Below are 24,217 nucleotides of genomic sequence, written 5' to 3' on the forward strand. Positions count from 1 at the left end.
TATGGAATAATTAATTATACATGAAGTCCAGTAGTAAAATAATTCCAAACAATAAAACACAGTGAGGGAGAAGTCCTCATCTGAGATGACTGGAGGGGTATGTCACTTAACACAATAATGTAATTCTTTTACAATTATTCAGCATTAAGAGATTGATTTTACTCATAGTATTGAACACAGTGTGTTCCTTTTTTTTCTACTGTTTCTTGTGGGAGAGTTTGATCTTATAGGGTCTCGCTGCTGTTTACGTAATTCACTGTCTTGGTGCAAGTCTACTTCAATTTAACTCCGTGAAAAGATTCCCACAGTCTTTAGTGGGAGTTGTAGGGCACGTGAAGGACCTGTCCGTCCCAAACACCAGAGTAACAGCACCAAATACATATGAGGCCTAACCTTCTTGTTATTCCTTGCACTGCCTCCTGAAATTTTCCTACTCCCAATTTACTCAGGAGCATGGGATGTCTGTTATGCATCCCCCTTCTCCAAGGCACAGCAACAATTGAACACCTGAACTTTGCCAAGACCAGTGGATGTCATCATAACAGTGACAGAAGAGCAGCTAGCCATCAACAAAATCACATGTATCAAAACACTGTCAAGGTGGAGAATGCCTCCCAGCAGAGGTTGTCTTCATCCCTGTTTGGACAATGCCCCTCAGCAGGCTGTGGGCTCAGACCACTCAGTGTCATGCTACTGCAATACCAATGTGTAAACGAATACAAATAATACATTCAACAGCCCGGCAGAAAGCTTTTTTTTCTTTCTCTGTTCAGCTTAGATCATTACATTAATATTGTTAATATAACTGAACTGTAAATGTTTTACATAGACCCATGGTATTTAACACAGTTGTCTCTTGGACTCCAGGCAAGCTGAAAATGGGCTAGCGGTGTCCTCAGCTGCACATAGACATGAATAGAGGGATGAGAAACACTGAGTTTAGAATCCGACTTTGGCAATATAACACACTTTTGAAAGGCAAATGTGGGCTATCCAATTAAAAATCAGAATTTGAGCACCATTACTATATAACTTATCCTAAACTCTTCTGCAGGATGATGAGCTTCATTATTGTATAAAAGCTAGTCATAACCTTCACAAATCTGCCTTTTCAGTCTGTTTATCTCTTGTAGTTATATCAGCCCATGCCTGACTTTGCCCTGCTAGCCTAGACTCAGCTAATAAAGCCATGCATTTGTATGTGGTATTGAAAAAAACCTCCCATTCATGATGGTGACTGACAAACATCAAGCATCTTAAATGAAGGTGCCCTGGAGGACTTAGAGCCTGCAGTGTAATTTAATTAAGATATCAGAGTGATAGCAATTATATCATCTATGACAGCTATTCTATTATAAAGCATTTCTTTAATTAACAAAAGGTGATACCCAAGAAGGCAAGCACTGCTATAAAACAGGCTTGCCCTTACACTTGGAGAAACACAGTTACTCTTCAGATTTACTTGAGTCATGCATTTGTTTTACTGCCTTTTTATCTGCCTTCAGTTGGTGCTGTGGCCACTGCTCCTCAGTCCCGCCAGGTCCCTACAGCCCCAGGGTGCCACAGGGACCATATCATGAGCACTACCTTATCTCCAAGCTCCAGGAACAGAGCAGTGACTTTTGGTTTCTCTCAAAAAGCAGCACGAGTCACTTTCCTTCACTAACATCAGGGGAGAGCAGCTGATGGTAAAACAGGCCAACTTCAGAGAAATGCGATGTATGCGGAGCTAAAAGCTGCTGGGAAGTGACAGGATGATCTGGGACCTCATAAGTACTGGGATGCCTCCTGGAGCTTTTATTCAATTGTTATTCAGGTTTTATTCAGTAAGAACATCTGTTGGTTTCAGTGAATTCTTGACTAGGAATTAAATTAATTGAATCTCAGGATAGGATTTGCCTCATTGAAAGGAACTTCAGAGAATTTAAATAAAACCATAAAGTTTTAATAAAATATTTTCTGTGGCATAAGGTTATTTTATAACACAATAAATATTTAAATACCTCTTCATGTATTCAACATACTCACAGTTTTAAATGGCTTTCTTATGTGCTTGCAGATACAAAAAAAACTAATCAGAAGTTCCTATTTTTGAACATCATAGCCAGAATTTTGGCATCAGCCCAGTTTCCAGTCATCCACAGATATACAGGCAGTTTCTCTAGGTCTGGGGAATACAGGACCCTACAAGAAAATGCTAAATCAGAGTTAAAAAGCTGTTTGGAAATTTAAATATTTATTGTTGTAACTCTAAGTTTCCAACTCTTACATCTGGAAAATAATGTTTACAAAATTAAGTCTGCAAAAGCAGTCTAAGAAATATAGGAGCTTTAGAAAGGAGCTTTACTGGGCATAATGTCAGATGGAGGAATTGATTTTATAATCTAAAGCTAGTCAGTACAGTGTTCCAAAATATATACAGATACATATAGAGATATAGATGGTGATAGAGTCGCAAATGTTTGCAAGGAGGAGATAAACAGCAGATTTATTTATTTTTAAATAGCTTCCATGACAAAGACAAGTACCTCTCAGCTTGCTTGTCAAATAAATTACACTAATAAATCATTTAAAGTAACCTTAGTATGTCATTATGAGTTATTAAAATTGAAGATAACTTAACAGGCTTGTTTTCTTCTTATGTACGTTTTAATTGTTGGCAAACTTTTTGAATTGGCAAGTACCCACATGAAGTATTATTTATTTAAATAATGTCTTCAAATGCTATATGACAAAATTCACAAAAATTATCTTAAATCCATTTAAAATTATCTAGAGCCCTCTGCTGACTTCAGTTTTCAGCTAAAATTTAAAGTTATTTTCCATTGATTTCACTGCAGAACTTTCAGTGAATGTCCAATAAAAAATGAGAAGAAATTAAAATGAAGAAATCTAAGGGCATAAATCTTTTGAAGTTACTTTTTCTTTTCTATTTTTGCATTAACATATCACAGATGGCCATGTAGAACAGGGTGAGTTTGTATGCTGTCTAAAAACATTGTTATAAGCAGAGCTATGCCACTTATCCTTAAAACACTTCATTAGGGCCTGAAAATATTCAGATGGTATATGCAAAGTGTTTTTATATAAAAAACATAAATGCTGCATATCTTTAAAGAAAGAGGCATATGGATTTGGTTTGTAGCATAACGCAGCACTAAATTCTGTGTCAGAAGAAAAAATACCTCACCTTCTCTGAGGACTGTTATTTTTGCACCCTTACAAATAGTGACTCATTTTATAGACAACTATTTTTCTTTCTAATAAGTGCACTTCATATAGCTCCTTTAGTACAAACTGGGACCTAAAACTCCCTTTAAAGATAAATGCTGAATGGCACTAGATTGTTTAAATTACAGAGTAACCGTAGAAATACACAGAGGCGTATCTATCATTGTGGCAAGGCAACTTCATGTCTTTCTGGCTTTGGGTGCTGCCTTATGCAGCCACAAGAGCATCTTATAATACATCAGAAGCACATCCAAGTGTTAGGGAGCTGATGTCGCCATCACGCCTCTCACTGAGGCAGTTGGAGAAGGAGCTGGGCTCCCCTGGTACACTTCTGCCCCTGGGCATCCCTGGCCTCTGGGCTGTGCAGCTGGGATAGTGGCAGCTGGTGCAAAGTTTCAGCCTTTCCTATACCACTGCAAGAAGCAGAGTGTTGGAAAGTAGTCCTACAGTCAATTGGCAAGTCATTAAACAGCATTTTTGTTCAAAAGTAGTTGAACAGCTAGACAGGCTGGGATAAGGAAATGTAATTTTTCAGATTTCAAATGGCAGCAGTTAATTGCATTACTTTATCCAAGTTGTTTCTTTTTATCACGTCTTCTGTAAGACAAGCCTGTGATCAGTAGAACTGATAGGGAACATAGTATGCTGTAATTTATTACTTCCCAGAGTAGTACAGTGGAAAGGAGCATACTAAGAGCTTCTCTTATCAACTTACTCTGTAATAGACTGAAACGTATTAGGATAAAAGAAATCCCTGTCCTTAAACTTTACCTTCAGGCATCCCGGCAGGCAATTGTAGAAAGTCTGTTTTTTCCACTACAGAAAAACCGCATTCAGTCTCTGCTTGTGAAAACTTCCCCATCTAATGCTTACCAAAAGTGAAATATTTTTCAGGGTATATTAATTCTACAATGTTCATGAGTTACGATTGTCTCTTCCTGGCATATGCGTCCAGGCTTAATCTCAGTAGAGTGTTAACAGCACAGGTAAAGACTTGGTAGCACAACATCCATGTAGGCAAACAGCATTGAAATGCCAAGCAAGCACCACTACACGGCCCAGGGTGCCCTGTTCTTACTAATGGGGTTGCCTAAGCTAGCCCAGTTAACATGCCAATGACTACTCCTTGTTATAGAGGAGGCATGCAGTGGTTCAAAGTGGAACCGCATATTGCAGCAGTCCTACCACAGCTCCATGGTGAAAGAAGCCTCTTCGTCTCTAGTTTTGAATTACTTTACAGTCAAGTCAGTAAGCAAGTTTGGCTCAGTTCAAGGGAGTTGCTTGCAAGCTACACATCTGATGTGTTAACTGAAAGTATATTACATCTGTTATCATAAGCCATTCTTGCACTTAGACATGCTCTTATTTCAGGTAGAAGAATCTCATTCAGACTTGGGTGGTACTCTGTCATTTGGGACAGTAACTAAGGCCATTAAATATTTTGTGGGACTGGTTTTATCCCCAATTCCCACTGCTCCAAGTCTCTTACCAGAGAGCCCAAGAGGCAGCAGCAGCAGTCACGCAGGCATTACACCCCTGCCCTCTGCATGGGACAGGGGATCAGCTGCTTTCCTTCCCTCAGCTCTGCCATCCAGCCAGTTGGGATTCTTTGTATTTCAGCATGCTGTGATGAAATAAGTTTTGAAAATGACTGGTTGTTAGGAGTCAGTGCAACCACATACCATACCTGAACTGTAAATTTGCAGATAAGAGTCTTAGTACAAATTATTTTAAGAAATGGTTGTATATTTTTCAGAGCTAAGCAGTTATTTTTTATTATGGCTATGTGTAATAAAGGCAATTACATGACCATCTCCAGCACAGAACTGAAAAAATTACCAGTTTATCACAAAGTCTGCAACCCTTCCTTCAAAAGATATATATATATGGGGTCTTTTTGATTGAATTACTTATATTGGTGCAGTATCCTAATGTGGATTTGATGAGTGTCTTCATTCTCTTTCAGAGCACTATGTACTATAATCAGAATGTGCAGAGACATCACACAATTCATTGTGAATACTAATAAGACATCCCTTCACTGTATAATATAATTCAACATTTAAATTTGTTTCTATAACAATTCCACATTAGGTAGGTATACACTGTGATTCATTAAAAATATTTATTTTATCATCCTAACACACACAAACGAAGGGAAAACAATGTAGCCTACCTTTTAAGAGAAATGAGGTGGAATTGGATTTCACTTACAATTGTCATTTTTGTTTATGTTCCTTTTCATTCTTCCTTTGTACCATAGCGCAGTGGTTCACATACACACCAGGGTCCTCTGAGCCTGAGAATTTTGTAACAAAAAACGATCAAATACAACAAGAATGAGCACAGATTCTGTGGCAATAGTAAGACAGATTTTCTAATATATTAAATACAGTGTTTCTGCATAACATCAGCAATTCTAATTGTGGTGTTTGACATTCAGTGTTAATCCATTGGCTCCAAGGCTTATTAAAAATGGCAGTAGACACATTCGTAATACAGGAGCAGGTCAGAAATTCTCAAAAACTACTGACATTGAGAATCAGAAATAAAATTACAGTTATTGTAGAAATACAATTTTGCATGAAATTCACAGGCACAGACTCAGTAACACTCTGTAGCGGGATGAACAGTGCCTACAGATGCAGACAGTCCCAGAAGCACAGCTGAGACATCCCCAACAAGAAAATAATTTCTTCCACCTCTTTAGTCCCTTTTATTTGTTGTCTGGCTCTGCAGGTTTTTTTTTCTCTATGGCATTAGCCATAGAATTAGTACAAAGACAAAAAAAAATTTCTCTTGTAAAAAAAGGCCTGTGGGGCAAAGGAAAAGGGTCTATTCCTGGCTTAGCCACCACTTCTCTGAACACTAATTACTTCACCTCTCTGTCTGATCTCCCCCAGCTGTAACTTAGTGAGCAGCTGAACATACCTGCTTGTAAGTCATTTGGAGATTTACAGCTAAAAAGTAATATGCAGAACATTGCCTAAACATGTGGTATTACATAAACATGGATTGATAAAGTTTTCTTACAGCTTTCAAGTGACACAGTTTTGTTATCCCTATTCATAGCAAGTACACCACATTACTACATCCTATTACATGTGTGGCCTATTGAAACTGGTGTGATAGCATGCAAAATAAGGGACTATCATAGATTTGCTAAGCCAAGGCAGGTTGTCTTCCCCAACTGTCTGCTTTCAATGATAACAAAGTGAAACGTTGTTCAGATTTGGGGAATTAACTGTTTATTGACTTGCACTCAGTGTTTGTCTCATTGTGATGATTAGTAAAACATCAACTTAGTATTTTGGTAATGCTCTCATGAATATACACATTACTGAGTGTAGCCTGTATAGGTATTTGATTAGACCATCTCTCCTAAGATGATGACCTACTGCTGAAAGAAATAAAGCAAAATTTGAGAATTTTTTTTTCTATCTTTTGCATCACGTTTACCAGAAGTTACTTAACTATTGCTACTACTTAGGAATCTTCTCTAGCAGTCTTAAAAGTCTCCCACAGAGGAAGCAGCAATCACCCCAGGAAAACTATTAAAGCCAATGACAACCGTTTGTCAGAGGCAACCATTAATGAATACCATGGAGGATTTGGTATCCTGTTCCTTGTCTTACTGTAATTCATACTCGGTGTCCCACAGATTATGCAGAATGGCTGGCTGTTGTAGCTTCGCATTTAGGCAAGCAGATAGCATCTTTTAAGTGGGAGATAAATGGTAAGATCTGTTTCCTGAGGGTGAATACTTAAAGGAGGACTCTTTCTTTACAAAGCCAGTTAGGTTTGGGGCTTGCTTTTGTTATTTCCCCTTTTAACTTCCTAGGATGGGAGTTGTGTGTTTTGGTGCATGAAAATAGTTTTGTATAAACTTTGTGTCAATCAGAACAGCTTGATACAGTGCATTTTGGTAACTCAGTCTTCATCATGGCAGTTTGACAATATTCAGAGTAATATGTAAAACCTACAACCACGATGAGATGAGATAACAATAGCATACCTTCCGTCAAACTCAGCTGTATGTACAAGGTGTAGCATATTCTACAGTTTTACTTTTAGGAAAGAAAAAAATTTTCAGATGAAGCAAAGAAAAAATCTGAAGCACGCTCACACATATGCATACATAATAGAGGCAAAAAAATACTGCCTGTATTAAAAAATTGAATTCTTCATACCTGAATTTAGGTAGTAGAGATTGCAACAGAAATACCCTTAGGGGATTTGCAGGTGCTGTGTTTACATCTGTAGGAAAGGAAATAATCTGAATTTGTTGCCTTAAATTCCTACTGCCCTTCATGGGAATAAAATTGTAATGTTTCCTTGGGGTGACGTATGTAGTAAAAGTAGTTTTGTGGGACAGAACTAGTTGTGCCCAAATCCAATACCCATTAACACACCCAGAATAGTCTTTCACACCATAAATAACACTTACACATACAAGTAGCTATTTGTATGTGCAAATGACCTTTTAACAGATAGGCATGAATGGCTCTTTGTTCTAAATTTAGGGTGCATTTTCATGTTACCCTTAAGCCAGACAATATGCACCACTTCAGTCCCCAGCTGTTGCAGCACCTCTGGCAGTATCAGCAGTCATGGCCAAGCAGTACAGCAGATCAGAGACTTGATTCAGTGGAAAAGTAACATTGGGGAAAAGAGTGCTTACTTCCTAGACACATCAGCCTTCTCATCCAACTCACCACACAGCAACATAATTGCTAGGCACAAACGTGGGATCTTCTGAGTTTGCAGTAAAATTGTCCTTAGAGAGAAGCTGCCAGCTTGGAGACCATCAGCTCCCCAGCAGGAGTGCAGGGGGAGGCGGGCAGGGAGAGGGCTGAGCAAGCAGCACACTGCTAGATTGCAAGCTGATGCTTGCTTGAATCAGAACTGAGCCCACAGCAAAGGTGCAGCTCTGGAGGAAAGAGATTTTCCAGTGGATCCACTGGAAGTTGCTAGGCTGGAAAAGTGGCACATTGAGATTTCTTAATTTTTTTTCCCGTTTTTTTCAGGGCCCTCCTCCAAACCCAGAAGGGTTAATATTGTGCTATTTTAAAGAGTAGCCTCATTCTAATTTAGTGTAAAATTAGCTTTGGTCACAGAAAGCCCTTGGTCTGTTTTGCTGTGCTATGAGGAAAAGATGGCAAGCAAGCGGCTGTGAGGCCCCAGCAGGATGGGAACCTTCCATATGTGTCTGCATACATGCAGACTTACAGCCACCCTGACAAATGTGGCCTTCAAACCACCCATTTGAATCTATATGATACTGCTCTGTGACTGTAATTTGAGCTTCACTGAATCTGAAAATCCCCAAATTCTGAAGCACTAATTACAACGCATATTACCTATCATATTGTTCAGTCAGCCAAGGTTAATATGTAACTTGAGCTATTGTATGAGCCACGTATATAAGTGCTGAAGTTGTTTTTACATACTCCTAGTGGGACATTTGCATTTCAGACTTCCACTACCTAGTGTGAACCTGCACAGAAGCAAAAAATGTAGAGGCTAAGTGGATGTAATTTTAAAAATGTTTTTTCTTCATAATTTGCTTTATAGTAACTGCCTATTACTAGTGTGGATTTTTCTTATTACTCTGTACTTAAATGTAGTAGAAATAGACTAAAAAGCTTTGTTTGTTTAGGGATACTTTGTTATTTTGCACTATACATTTTTGTATATGTTTACATAAAATACTTCTGAAGTTTAAATCAAATACAGTAGTCTTCTGTTCCACTCTAAATATTTGGACACTGTAGAACAGCTGTGTGCTATTGAAAAGCTATGAGAGTCTGCTTTGGTGGACAGTCAGATAATTCTTGAAGCTATGTTAATGATCTACACAGTGTTTTAGAAACCTTCTGGACTGAAAAATACTATGGCTAAGAGAAAAAAGAATAGTAAGCTCTATGCATCTTTCTCAATAAGTAAATAATACATGCAACATTATTATTAAGCTATTTACATGGCAATTTGGTGATGGAAAGTCTTAGTCCAGATGTATTAAGGACATAAGATTTTGGAACTGCAGTGTAAGCCCATGCTGCTATATCAAAAATTTTACTGGTTAGTTATATCTTATTATGGTAACAGCTTGGTGAAAAACAATTTTCACTGTAACTCCCTTTAAAATACAAACACAAAATCATAATAATATTGTCCTTTAGTGGAGAGATCCAGACCCATCCTGTTTTCATTTAAGAAATTACAAAATTGTACATTCATTCTTCAATAATTTTAGAACTTTTAATTGTGTTTCTACACTGCTCATTTCTAACCTCACATGAGTTAGTATGCGTGTGACTGTTTTTTAAGGCTGTGATGAATGTCTACATAAAGAGCAGTCCAAGCAAGACACTTTTACTGAAATTAGCACAGGATAGGGTTACACCAAACACTGTTGTAGCTCATCAGTTAAACACCATATCAGTGTTCTCTTCTATTCCCTTAACTTGATTTACACAGAAATCGGGTTGAAATTCTTGGCCTGTAACCAAAGGTACTCAATTGCCAGGACTGTGTCATCAGTACTTGGCGTGAGCCTCCACGGATACTACTCAAGAGCTGTCCACCAGGAGGCCAAGGAAACCCTTACTACAGGAGTAAGGGCCACAGAGGCAGAGATGGAACTTCCTGGAGAACCAGTTAGAAAGCTAAGAGCAACCTTTTGCAGAAGCCACGCCATCACGTCCGACCTGCTGCCACCACTGCTGCAAGGCACATTTCTTCAGTTTGTCTGTGGGAAATAAAAACGTGGAACTTGTTACATTTACTTACTTATTCAGTTGTGTTATCTAGTGTAAGAGAACTTCCTGCCACTTGCACACATCTCACCCAGTGAGAGGAAACACCAGCCAAGCATGGCTCACAATGACCACCTTGCCCTGCACAGGAGGGTTTGGTGGTCCACCCTCAGCAGCGTGGTTCAGGAGCCCACCCAGACTGCGATGTCCCTGATTCCTCACACAATGAGTCTTCTTGAAATTTTTCCCTACTTAAAATTTCCATGCTCTCGTAATTTGATTTCATACTCAACTAATATAAATCTGCTCCATTGTTGTCTAGAGCAAGCTGTGCAGCTTTACATTTCTGTTATGTTCATCTCCTCACTAATTGCATATCCCTCAGCAAGTGCCAGGGAGCAGCAGAAGCAGAGTCACCCAACACAGGACACATGCGGGAGCAGAGGACACCCCAACACCAGCCATGCCCTCACCTGTGGGCACCATCCCACATGGCCTGAGCACAGCCAGGAGACATAGACACATCAGCAGCCCCAGGCACAAGTGGGCAAAGCAAGACCATCAAGGGAACGCCATCAGGAACTGCAGGAGACAGGGCTACAACCCAGGCCTGAGGCTGACTTATGAGAAAGAGCTAGAAGAAAGCCCCAGCCTGAGCTTAAATAGGGCCCAGGTTGGGGTTGTTAACACCTGCTGCCCAGGTGGGTCTGGTCAGGGTCATTAAGGCTTGCCAGGCCTCCCCTCTCTCACAGCAGTTTCTCAGACTTTTTACTATCCACACATTTCCTTTGTGGAGCAAAAATCTGAACACAATAATTTATAGCAAAAAAAAAAAAAAAAAAAAAGAAGTTGGGTTTAGGGTTTTTTTCAGTATTTACAGCATCCCGATTCCCCCTATCGCCACCAGGGTGATTAGATTTCTCAGGTTTTTTGATGCTCACCATGATAACTGAGACTGTCTGTCCATCACAATGGACCAACTTGCCTTGGCACTGGTTTTCCCTTGCCCAGGGATGATGCCTTTCAACTGTAGTGTTTTGGACATCTTTTTCCTAACCCCTCAATGGCTCCTATGCTAAATTCATGGATAGTCCAAAATAATCAGAAAGTGAGCACCAGTTGAGGAGACACCCCACCCCACCCCCCGCCCCATACCTCTCACATGACTTCCTTGTCAGAGCTCCTGCAGGACAGCAGCATGGCTGGAAAAGCAGCTCAGACGAAAATGCACCAATATGAGCTGAGCAAAATGCTGGAGATTGATACCCTCTGCTACCTTGTCCAAGGAGCGCTCTCATGGATGGCCTGGCTTCCCCAGGACAAGTGCTAATGTGCTGGGAGAAGGGGATGCTGTGTTCCCTGAGATTTCAGTTTCTCGAATCCAAATATGCATCCAGTGTAGATAGAAATTAAGGTGTTCTTGGAACATTTGCCATATTGTTCAGCCAGAGCTCAGCACAATGGGGTCCCAGCGTTAAGCACCTCATGACATTGCAAAAGCTATAAATAGGAAAATGATTATGATGCCAGATACCTGCTGATACAAGAGGAAAACACCAATATTGAGCTTCTGAAATAACAAAACAACACTTGGGTCAGTGCCAGTAGATCTCCCTTAAAGTACCATTATGCCAGAATGACCAAGCGGTCAAAATAAAGCAAAGTTGCCAAATCAAAGAAAGCCTTGGAAGCATAAAATTACCAACTAGGAATAAGTAGACTTTTCAAAAAAAAAAAAAAAAAAAAAAGTGGGTAGAGGGGTAGAGATATTTCAGAAGAAATAAAACTCCATTTGCTTCATAAAGTAAAATGAAAAGCATTTCCAAAAAGTACCTAAAGTAACTAAAAAGAGAGAATGTTCTGCTACAAATTAAGTGCCTTTGCCAAATGCACCAATGAATTCAGTGGTGCAAATATTAAAATGTTTTCCTATGATTCATTTTCAGTTCACAGCATTGGAGAGAGGCGTGATCTAATGATCTGAGAGCTACTCGTGAGTGCCAAGAATGCCTTTGTGTGATCTACCAAAAGGCTTTGGAAGAAACAATATAATCAGGGATTACAGAGTGCATCATATGAAAGCATTTCTTTCTAATTCTGCATCTATATGTAAATTTGGGATAAGATCCCATACCTCTTGGAGGTGTTGTCATGAAGATTAATTAGCTAGGTCTATGTTCTACAAGGCAAAGTGCCAGATCTTTAAAGGCTTAAATATATTTTTTAAATCTGATTTTTAAGAGCCTGCTTGCACCAAGTTTGTTGCAGAATCAGGGCCATAATCTGCAATGTATTTTCAACCTTAAAAGTGCATGAAGTTTTTAAGCATTATTGTTTAATTTTGGCCAGTCAGATCCTCCCTGATTTAATCTTTTTAAGTCTCCCCAGAAATTATTGATTTAAACATGCTTTTATTTTCTTTTTGCTGGTTTTGGAGATTGTATATTGTTCAGCCTACAACTCAGAGTTCAAAATGCTTGTCTGGTCATCCAGATGCCTCTCGCTTGGGAGCTCTGTGAAAGTGCATCAAATCTTTCACTGAGATTTTAGCACTTTTTCTTTCTTAACTTAAATCACTTAAGTTAAAATGCTGTCACTGTGGTGATGAAAAGCTATCAATGGTAAAATGTGCTTGTCTACCGCCATCCCTGTCTTCATCACAACAATAATTCTGCAGACATTGTCCGAAATGCTCTCAAACCAGCTAATGGATGTAGTGAGTTTGATAACATCAATTATCATGTGACAGATTCTATGCCTCGCCAATCCTCCACTGCACTGTCTGTTTGCCCTTAGAACAAGGCCTAATGTGTACTATCTCCCAATTAACAGTTTTATAATCTGGCTCTGTCATGGTAAACAAGTAATTCCTTGTTAGAAACCACATGCAAAATGTAAGCATTAGGGCACTTGCTGCTATTAGCTATTACTGTCTAATTAGTCATCTACAAGGTACAACACAGTACCAAACAAACTACTTGTAATGGTCTCTTGGAAAGGAAAACAGAAGTGCTCTATTATTATATTTCCAAAACTGTGATTTGAATGTAGTAATTTACTGCACAACCTCACTGCGAACGTGAGTCAGGCTGTTTATTTCTTGTCTTGTGCATCTGAGCTAACTACCTTGAGGCAGCAGTATAAAAATCGGTTGCTGTGACTCGCTTCTTGAAAATTTATTTTGCTCCTTCTTAAAATCTTGGCCTGCTTGACCCCAGCAGCCTTCACCAGTTTGAAAATGCAAGTTATAATCTCCTGTAGGGATTTAGCCAGGTGTCTATTACAGCATGTAATCTGTGATACAGCTTCCAATATTCACACTGCAGAAGGGTTAAGCCCCTCTGTCTTTGTTCCTGGGTAGAAAAGTCCATGAGGTGTTAGTGTGGACAGGAAGCATATTGAAAGCAGCAACATCTTCAATCAAGCCCTAAGCCTGTGCTGATGCCGCTGAGGCGCTGTCCTGATGAGACGGCAGCTTGGCAGCTTCGCCTGAGCAGCAGCGCTCTGACTTTAACCCTCCAATGGCAGCTGCAGCACCGCTGCCAGCTCCTCTGCTGACATTCAAAGGTCATACTACTGCTAGACCTCTGTGTTTAACCAAAATCCTCACACTAGGGTCACTGTCCTGTCTGCCACCAAGTTGTTCCTAGAAGATGCGCTTGGTAAAACACGCTCCTGCCCAGCAGGAGCAAGGTCAGCACCAGCACCCCGTCCCAGGCAGGGACACTTGCAGAGCACCTCAGACACCACTATAAAAGTTCAAGTTGCCTGGCACAAACAGACATCACTGTGTGCTAAAACAAATGAAATCTAGCTAGTTGAGGGGAAACCCTACTGGGACCAGTCAGCCCTAATCAGTAACTTCTCAGGTAACTCTGCTCTTTCTAGTTGGGGCTGAGTATGATCAAACCATAACGGGTACCTCATCCTAAAGTCAAAAACTTTTAGACTGTCAGTAGTCTTGGTAATATTTTGAAGTCCATAAGCAGCCTAAAACAAAATAAACAGCAACTTAATTTGCCTGCCTGCAAGGAGCTATTTAGTATCAATTCTGCAATTACTGTGCAGAAAAATAGTGGGTTTCTAGTCATGGCATTGGGAAAACTTCAGCTACCTTTTATGCTAATTAGCAGTAAAGTGTTTAAAAGTATTTGTTAGTGGTTAATTATTTAGAAATCTCCTAATGGCTTAAATGTATTTTTGAAAAGTTAGAAATATTTTCTACCTTATCCAGCTGAAGAGCTGCTGCTTGGAAGGCTTAAATGACGATCTATTTACAGCTGCCTGCTGATCACAAAATTATGTACAGCTGCTAATGCTTCAGTCCTTTAGATGCCCCCAACACAGAATGGTCTTAGTTTTCACAACTTGGGGAAAGTTTCTTTTTTGTTGTATTCATTTTACTGAGATAGAGATCTTAAAGAGGATTATCACAGAGATCAAGACATTAAAATATGTAACTAATCCCAATTAAATTAATTGTTTTCATGCTACCATGTACTAAAGGATGTTCATGTAGGGTAGGGCCCCTTTACACTTAGACTGTTTTTGTAATGTAAGTGTGACTTAACATGCAAATTACATTTAAGATTAGTTAGAAGCAGTTTAAAGCCAAGTTGCTGGTAGAGAAAATGAGAATCTGACTCCAGGCCTCTGAAGCAGTAATCACGTTAAATATTTCAAAATTACATCAGTGACTGCTGTGTCAATAGACAGAGGGGAACTTACCTAAACTCATCATTTCTCTCCCTCTCCCTTGGTTAGAATTCAGGTCATTTATTTTATCGGCTTATAGCAGCTTAGATTTTTTTTACTAATTTCCTCTCTAGAATACTGAACTCCACACAGGTTATTTCGGTGTCATCAAATCATTCACCTCTTAAAAGAGAATTGTGTGCCATAAAATTAAAAGAACAATTCAGTTTATTGGGGAAGATATGTCTGAAGCTTTTTATTAGGATTCTCATTTGCAGTGATGTCTTTATGCCAGGGTTTCAATGGCAAGTTGTGCCCCTGACATTACCACTCAGATTTCAGGTGCAGGACAGCACTGTGATTCTGACCCATTTCTCACTGTACTCTGCCATTAACTGGAATACTCTCATCTTTCCCAAAAAGTTTTGTGCCCACAGAGATGTAGACTACCTTTCAGCAGCGAGCTAGTGCTGATTTTTAGCACTCACTGCACTATTCTTTTAGGTACCTTAGCGCTACCAGCTCTCATGGTCTTAATGTGTTCACACTAGCTTGTGTTTTGTTAGACCCCTGTCTCCCAGTGCTCTCTGATTGTATTGGCACATCAGGAGAAGGTGAAAGGGGAGACAAAGAAATCAACTGTTAGATACCAAAAGAAATAATATGTCCCACACAATCTGGGTTACCCACTGGAAGTCATAAAACATGCCTCCTCCAGCATCCAGGGACTAGTGAATCAAAGCAGCTTTAGTTTTTAACATGAAGAATCACAACAGACTCAGTGGCTGTTTGTGGAGCAGGAAACCAAAGTCATCCTCAGCAGTGCTTAATGCACCTGTCTGACTACCCAGAAGCATTTTATTTGCTGTTTCAATACCCATGACCTCCCAGTGAAGTTGCTTTTACCAAAGCTGTGACAGAAGCATGTCCGTTACAGGTACGCAGGCAGCTTCGTGGTGACAGGTACAGAAGTGACCAGATTTTTCTAGTAAACCTCAGAAAGGTGATATACGCAACACTGAGAATTTTATGTGAAATTGGTATTTACATATATTCAAAGGGTCTGGAACCTTACAAATTTCACAATATGTGCATTTTCCCTAAGGAAAAGAAAAGGCCTAAGTTAGCAAATTCTGGCATTTGTGTCTGATATATTAAGTGGAGCTTAAATAATAAAAAATTCGGTGTTTTCTCTATTCTGCTTGAAACTTATTTTTGATTTTCACTGTTTTATTCAAAAGGAAGGCATAGAAATAGCAACCGTGAGCTTGAAATCAGAGCTGTAACAGGGACTTATTATAGACACGTTTTGCAGAGTATTTCCAGTTACAGCTGCATGCTTTGAAGCTGTCAGTGTAACAAGCAGTGTGCTGCTTTTCAAATAACCCTTTTTGTTGTCTTGTAGTTTTTTTTCCTAACTTAGAGTCTCAGTGAACTGTTGTCAGTTTTAGCATTCAGCTGTATTAATGGGAAAGAGAGAGAGAAAGGAAATAGTATTTCCCTGCCCAGGTAAGAGGAAGTTGCTAGTGGGGAGGTTGAAGTGACTGCAGAAGTCCTTTCGGTTGTGTTCTGTGGGAGTATGTCAAGGAGCAGAGCAGCTGCCAAGGTGGAAACTCACGTTTGAAACCCATTCCCCACACTGGATGGCACTGAATCACTTCATTTCCCTAAGTCTTTGAGATGGAGACAAGCATAACTGTAATTATAAGAAAAAAAAAAAAAGTTTATTATGGTAGCAGGGCATGTTTTGTTTTCAGAGTAGGTGAGGGGAACTCTGATTAATGACAATAACAGCTACACATAAACCCCTATTGAGCAGTGCTTGAGTCATGTGCGTTTTTTTCCCCAGCAGTGCTGACCATCAGTGAAAAGAGGCATGGCTTCTTCCACAACCCATATGTAAGGCAGAGGGATGGATACAGGGCAGCAGTTGCTCTGGAACAAACGCAGAATGAACAAGTAGCAAAATATTAATGTACTGTTGAAAGCTGAAATTAGATAGACGTGATTCAGTGCAGCCCACGGGGTCTGATATCTTGGCAACTGCTGCAAGATATCCCCAATCTGCAGACAAAATAGCCTTTGTGCAGAAGCAGAAGATTGTAGTGTGCAAGTTAATGCATCAAAAGGCCAGGAAGAGAATAATTTACTTTCACCTTGCTACAGAGGACATGCAGCAGTAAAAGCTGTGCACTATTGGCAAGCTTTTTTTGTTACTGTTTTTAACTCAACCCCCAGTTCAGAGCTCCAGCCACCTCGGCAGCGTTCCAGCTGGAGCTGCTGACACCTCCCACCTAATCAAGTGCCGGATTATCTTGTCCTGATAAATTGGAGCCAGTGTCTTGTGAAAAGTCTTTCCTGAAGTACTTCACTACCCTGTAATAAGATGGCAGATGTCTGAGTCAAGCCCTAGAGCTGGCAGAGCACTGTTTTTGTAATGGCTTTTGGTGGCGAGTGTAAATGTTTTAGGGCAAGCTGGTGCTAAACTGGGAGCACAGTTAAGCATGATAAATTTCACACTCAGGTGAAAGGAAACTTGAAGGTGTACTGAGTACTGGTTCATACGAAGTACATATTGGCTGCACTGCTGACCTCAAAACATTTGCCCTAGAATTACTTTTGTGAGCAGAGCTCTTGAGGAACATACTTGTTTTAAAAAGAAATTCTCTTCAGCTGCTGCATCTTTCTAGGAAGAGTTGGAGTTGTTACTGAGCTATTAGAGACTTGCTTACTGTTCTCAGCCTTTTGTGACTATCACTGGTCCAAGTTGTTCAGGATAAATAAGCTCTTTTCTTTCTCTAAAACATACTAAGAAAAATGTTTATGTACATGTTTATATATAGCAAGGGTGCTGTATATGTGTGTGTTTGTACGTTTACTTTAACAGGTAAAATGGCCAGAATAAATCTCGTTAAGATAAAGGTATTTCTTCACAAGCATTTGTTTTTTCTTTCTTGGTTTCCCTCCTGGAGAAAAAGCAGAAGTTCTCATGTGCCAGACAAGAAACATCTTTATGTGTCACAGTCACCTACACCGTGCCTCTTGTAACACTGCTTTGCTCTTTTCCAGGGGAATCCCTACATGTGCAATAATGAATGTGATGCGAATACCCAAGAACTGGCTCATCCTCCAGAACTGATGTTCGATCTTGAAGGAAGACATCCCTCCACATTTTGGCAGTCCACAACTTGGAAGGATTATCCAAAGCCTCTTCATGTTAATATTACACTCTCCTGGAACAAAACCATTGAGCTTACAGATAACATAGTTATCACTTTTGAATCTGGCCGTCCAGACCAAATGATCCTGGAGAAATCACTCGACTATGGACGAACATGGCAGCCCTACCAGTACTATGCCACAGACTGCTTAGATGCTTTCCACATGGATCCAAAATCAGTGAGGGATTTATCACAGCACACAGTCCTAGAAATCATTTGCACAGAGGAATACTCTACTGGGTACATGACAAATAGTAAAATAATCCACTTTGAAATCAAAGATAGATTTGCTTTTTTTGCTGGACCTCGGCTTCATAACATGGCTTCTCTTTATGGCCAGCTTGACACAACCAAGAAGTTAAGAGATTTCTTTACCATCACAGATCTGAGGATAAGACTGCTTAGGCCAGCAACTGGAGAAATATATGTAGATGAACAACACCTGGCACGCTACTTTTATGCAATTTCAGACATAAGGGTATATGGAAGGTAAGAGAATATATACCATTAGAAACAGGAATGTGTGTTTGGTTCTAGAAGTTACTCAAAACTGTTTATTTCCCCAAACACAATGACATTTTCTGCCGAGACATGTTCTTTGGAAAGCTGGCTTGGCTGAAGTCTATTCCTGGTCATACTAGAAGTTTTAGACTCAGTGGCACAAAGTACCAGGTATTTGTTGTCACTAGCCTGGGATCATGAGCCCTAGCTCTACAAGCAGGATAGTATTAACAGTTTCTTATATTGGCTCAGGAATGTACCCTGGCATTAGGACATTTTCTGCTTTTATGTAGTTGGAGCCTGATCTGATGGCAGTTAAATAAAAAGAGAGATTCTGTTTTATTGTTTGACTTTTTCAAGCCTTTAATGTAAGCTGTGATGGATACAGCAGCCCTTGCACAGACCCTTCCCACTAGGTCTAGCTATGAACTGCCTGTGAACAAGGAAGGCAGCAGAGAGTCCATTCCTTGTACTTTAATTAGCTCTGAAATGCGGTGAAGCTGAAGTAAAATGGGACAAAACAAGAGTGTTTTAGAGAGACTGATTTGAATATAACAAAGATGATTATTCAGCTAGGTTCAAGACAAATAGTCCCTCTAGAGCAAGCAGTGGCTGTTATCAGTTGCTGTAGTTCCAAAAATAATAACTGTGCAATGACACTTCTGTTGGGAAATTCTCTTCCCAACTCAAACTAGCAATTGACCGATGACCTCAAGCACGAGGGTGATACCCTTTACATGTCTTGGATGCCAATTTGTTCAGAAGAAATAAATGGGACCTTCTCTATTAGCAATTCACTCACCTCTGTAATGTACCTTTTCCTTCTCTATTTCTTCTATAGAGAGTTCAAATCTTTTTTTTTTTTTTTTTTTTTTTTTAAAGAAGCTAAGTATCAAAATGAACAGAAAAGCCAATGTGGAAGCCCAGGGCATTTTTTGCAGACACAGGACTGAGTAAAAAAAAAAAGTAGAAACAGTGATTATATAAAACACTGGTGACTATATTTTTATTACTGCTGTAGTGAGTTTGCCATTTTTTACCTCTTTTATACAAGCTTTCATGTTCATAAGCATTTCCGTATTGCAAAAATTGATACATAAAATCAAAATAGAATCAAATTACTGTGATGTAATCAATTGAAAAGTATTCTTTAACTTCATATAAAGGAAGAATTGATGCCACATACAGATTTGAATACATAAGCACTTTTGCAGTGCCAACATATTTTTATATGACATCCAAATACATTTCTTAGGACCGTAGATTTAGCATGTAGTTACAATCTTCTGTGTCCACACCACACATATATGCATACATACAGAATCACTAACTGCACATGTGAAATATAAGATAAATGTTGCTGTTTTAAGAATTGTAATTCTCATTAGTTACACTGTAAGTTATTTTTCAGAAGTCTCTTGGGAGGGCTAAGTGGATCATAGGCAGCTTAAGATACTGTTTGAAATACTTTGGTAAAATTAACCTCAGTAGATAAAAAATAATACATATATTCTATTTAATGTGTATTCTTTCTCCATTGAGCTCCACATAGGTTAGCTCTACAGAGACATCATATCAAGGCTTAGGATTGGAAGCTCCTTACATTTTAAGGAAAAGCTGCTCCCCATCTGAAAACCCATTTGGAGCTTAGTCTGACTTCAATTAGACTATCAGTACTTTATCAAAGAAAGCATCTGAAGGATTAAAAAAGAGTACATTGCATGCAAATTAGAAACAGAAACCTTCTGAGCACATCTGGGGCATGGAAGTCTTGTGAAAAATTATCTATAGAAATGAAGCCTGACTGTACAGAGAACTTATCTGATGCTGATGCTTGTTGTCTAAATGCTGCAGTAATTGGACACGTGCTTTAAAAGACGTATCTGATGTGTAATAGTATCTCACTAGATTAGATTCATGTGAATTCTTATCACTCGTCTGCTAATGAGAAGAACAGCGCTTTAGGGATTTGGTGGCCTTTCCTCCAATATGTAGTGAGTCCTCCTTTTCAAAGATTTTATGGGCTTGCTTACTGCTAAGTAGCTGTGGGACTGCAGTACACAACCCCTGATTATTTAGTTGCACCAAGTGTAACTTGCAATATGTCACCTGGTTTTAGGTATGTTTGGTCTCCTACAGGAAATCTTATAGGTCCCCTCGCCAAGAGTCTCCAAATCAGCATTATAGTCATGTGCCCGGGCATTCCCTGTGCATAGGAACATGATGGAGGTGAGCAAGGGTTACCAGGGGTTTTCTGCTGCTGTTTCTGATTCAGCTGAGCTTTACAGCCTTTGCACCTTATTTTAGGATGTTAACTGGAAAGTTAGTTACTTTTTTTTTTTTTTTTTCCCCCTATAATGTTTCATATTCCGGGCTTTCAGACCTAGATATTTATATACATTTAGTAAAGCTAGACTAGACTATTCCATGAGGATGGGATACAAAGGGCCATTACCAAGGAGCTTGACATGTGGTGGTTGAGTGATGTTAGCAGAAACGTTTTAAAGCTAGTCCTTTAACTGAAAAAAATAACCTTTAGGTTAAATACAGTGAAAAATCACTGAAGCTCATAATAGCACATTTCTAAAGGCAGCATAAAATGTAATTTGTTTCACACTGTATTTTAAGGACCAATGATAGTGAAGAGCATCTATCTTAAAGCCACCATATTTAATATATAAGATGCTGGAGTGATTAATACTTCAAAATGAGTTATAGATAGGAGATTTGCTCACTTCATATAGGGTTGGTTTTGTCATTGTTTTGCATTTTGGTGGGAAATAAGCCTGATGTATGTCGCATTAGAGATGTGTACTCTCGATAAATGCCTTACCTCCTCTATTACCACCAGTTTATTCATCTTCAATTTACCACTTCCATTGTGTATTTATTAAGATGATGAAAAAAAGGAAACGTGGCTGTTAGCAATTTCAGCAACCCCATTGTTCTCACATTATTCAAGAAACTTAATAATCCACATGAGCTAATTCTGACTTACCGATGGTCTGGCTTCGCTAAATCAGGGTGATTTTTTTCTAGTGAATAATGGACAACGTAGTGTGCCAGTACCTTAATTAAAGAGAGCCTCTCTTAGTCTTGATCTCATTTTAATTTACAGGGTAATACTACAATAATATCACTAATGGAAGGTACATTAAAGGGCATCAAGTAGCATTAACTGTATTAAATTATGGCACTTGTGTTAATTAACTGCTGAAGCAAGATGGTCCTAACGGCTAGAAAGGTCGACTAATGCATAAATAAAGTCTTCTGGGATGGGAAACTAAGAAAGAGCAGACATTTCCCCCCTTGTCTGGCCTTGCTGCAGCAAATCAGAGGATGCCTTGTGTGGTAACCTCAGGAACGTTTCTCTCACTTCACTGCCTGCAGAGGTGGCCTGGACTGTCTGTGGGCTCTGCATGTCTTCAGTTCCATGTGAAGGACAGTTCTGGCAGTAAGCTGTGAGGCACAGCTCCCTTTTTTAACTTTTTTTTTTTTGGTAGAATTTCACTCAAATGCTCATAATAATTCCTTTGAAGTCAAGCAAAAGGTTCCCAGCGAATTTTGGATCAGGCTACTAAAGGTTTAACCATGTTCATTCCAAAGTATTTTTTATTTAACTGTTATATTGTCAGTGATGTGTACATTTATACACTGTAAATTAACTGTAATTCAGGATGCTAGTAAAAAAGCATTACCCCAGTGGGTGATGGAATGACTAGCTGGCTAAAACAAAAGATCTTACTGCTTTGGGGTGATTAGGTTTTGATCTAAGAGCCACCAGTTTCCTTCTGACACAAGAATATCCAGCCTCTGTGCAATGTTATTAAGCCCTTTTGAATTTATTTTTATACACTTCTCGCCTTGAAGCTTCTGTATTTAAGCCCCAGGGTTTTCTGACCCTGTCTCAGCTACGGTTGCAGTTCCAGCAGCAATAGAAACCTCTAACTCACAGTAGGCAAGTGAAAAGTATCCTCAGTTTTAACAGTTTCTTGCTCTCAACATTACACATTATCTCTTCTAAATTTAAATCCATCTCAGCATCTGAATAAATTACTCTGAAGGAAATCATATCTGCTACTTAGGGGGTTGGGACTTTTTTAGTCAGCCTGCCCCTCCTTCCAGATATGACCCTGAACCACTCAGTATTGCTGCGGTGTGCTTGGGGTAGGTGAGTGCCCTTCCACTTAAAAAGAGCTGATCTGCCGCCCTGAGTTGGGAGTTCGCACTGCAGCCTGCAGCAGACAGTCACACCATCAAGACTGGGTTATACCATGTTTCATCCTCTGGTTTATTCTACAGATCCATTCTACAGCTGGATTAATTGGATTAAATCTTTGTTACTCTCGCATACACTCGACAACACTGTAGTAATATCCCGCTGTAATTTAACCCAAAAGCAGAACTTTGCCCTAGGGAAGTTGTAATGTATAGAAGTGCTTTAGTTTTATTTATAATAGAAAATGTTTTCATTAATGTTCAGCTCAGAACCAGACCATCAATATGAAGATATATAGGCTTTTAAGGAGACAACTGAATACCATTCTGGTTTCTAGTATTTATTTACCATACTGGAATACTCTTTGTTTTACAAGAACACTTGCATAAGCAGCTTGTTCTCCTTTGAGATTTTCACTAGTATTTGGAGGGAATCTAGCAGTTTCTCCAATTAAATTATGAACTCATTAGAGAACAGGAAAGAAAAATAAATGTATGTATTTAAGAGCATGTCAATTTATCTTTCACTCCCAAGTGCAGTTAGCTTTTTTAATATATCTACTGTAATATGTCACTAAGGAAAATGGTCCTTCATTTTTTCTAAACAAATCTAGGCTCATCAGGAATTGAAATAATTAAATGGTCACTGTGTTTATTCACACATGAGCAGTTTCCAATGGTTTACTCAGTACAGATGTCCTGGTAGGGTTTTACTCCTGCCTGTGTTCAAATAATACTGGTTTCCACCCTCCGTCCTGATGAAACAAGTCCTGACCATCAGCTCAGAGTGGTCTCAGTCTTGTAGTGGCTGAAAGGGGAGCAGAGCAGTAGAGGCTGGATGGCTGACTAGGTCTCTAATTCTTCTACACACTTTTTAAACTAGTGGGTTTAAATCACCAGGTTTCACTCACCACCTTTGGTCATTAGCATGTGATCATCTTTTCTTGGCCCATTTTGCAAGAGTTCAAGTATTTCCATACTGATCTCCCCCAGCTGTCTTTCAAGGAAGCTCAGTATCGTGCCGGATCAGAGTGTTTGAGGAGAGTCACCAAGCCTTTTTGTAGTATAATTCATTTTGCCATTGAACATTAAAGGAGTGGAGATGAAACTCCTGATGAAAGAAGAGAAAAATTTTCTTTCTGTGTTGCTTTGTATGCTGAAAAGCTATCCAAAGAGCCTTTCTGAATAAATTCAGTGACTCCAATATCTTGCAGAAACTTTCTTTCCTTTAAGCTTTTCATTTCAAGAGTTCAATGTAATGCAAACACTGAAATACGCTTAAGGATCTCCTACTCCTAGATCACATATACAAATGATTCATGGCACAGAGATGTCCTTCAGGTTGAAGTTAAAGCTGAAGTGGTACAACATATTGTCATGCTAAAAGTTTAAAAATTTTCAAGTATTTCACAAGTAACAGGAACTACCAACTTTTAGGTGGGGTTTTGGGGGTTTTTTTCTTGAACATTCTGATCCCTTCCATGGGCACCAGCATGGTGAGATTGCCTGCTATTTTGTCTATCTTCGTACCTAATTTACATGTGTTTACAAGCTGATTTATCCTGGCTACTCCTCGGTATGTGATGTGCCTCA

At 39.3% G+C, this 24,217-nt stretch overlaps 1 protein-coding gene across 5 annotated transcripts in view; it reads left to right on the plus strand.

Moving 5' to 3' along the window:
- NTNG1 (netrin G1) overlaps positions 1-24,217 on the plus strand; it is a 156,456-nt gene that overhangs the window by 50,498 nt on the left and 81,741 nt on the right. For all 5 annotated transcript variants that reach the window (XM_074906698.1, XM_074906700.1, XM_074906697.1 and 2 more), the window contains exon 3: positions 17,754-18,394. In XM_074906698.1, coding sequence (XP_074762799.1) covers positions 17,754-18,394 — 641 coding nt within the window. The remainder of the gene's footprint in view (positions 1-17,753; positions 18,395-24,217) is intronic.

Source organism: Athene noctua, chromosome 5, assembly GCF_965140245.1.
Source record: "Athene noctua chromosome 5, bAthNoc1.hap1.1, whole genome shotgun sequence".
NCBI lineage: Eukaryota > Metazoa > Chordata > Aves > Strigiformes > Strigidae > Athene > Athene noctua.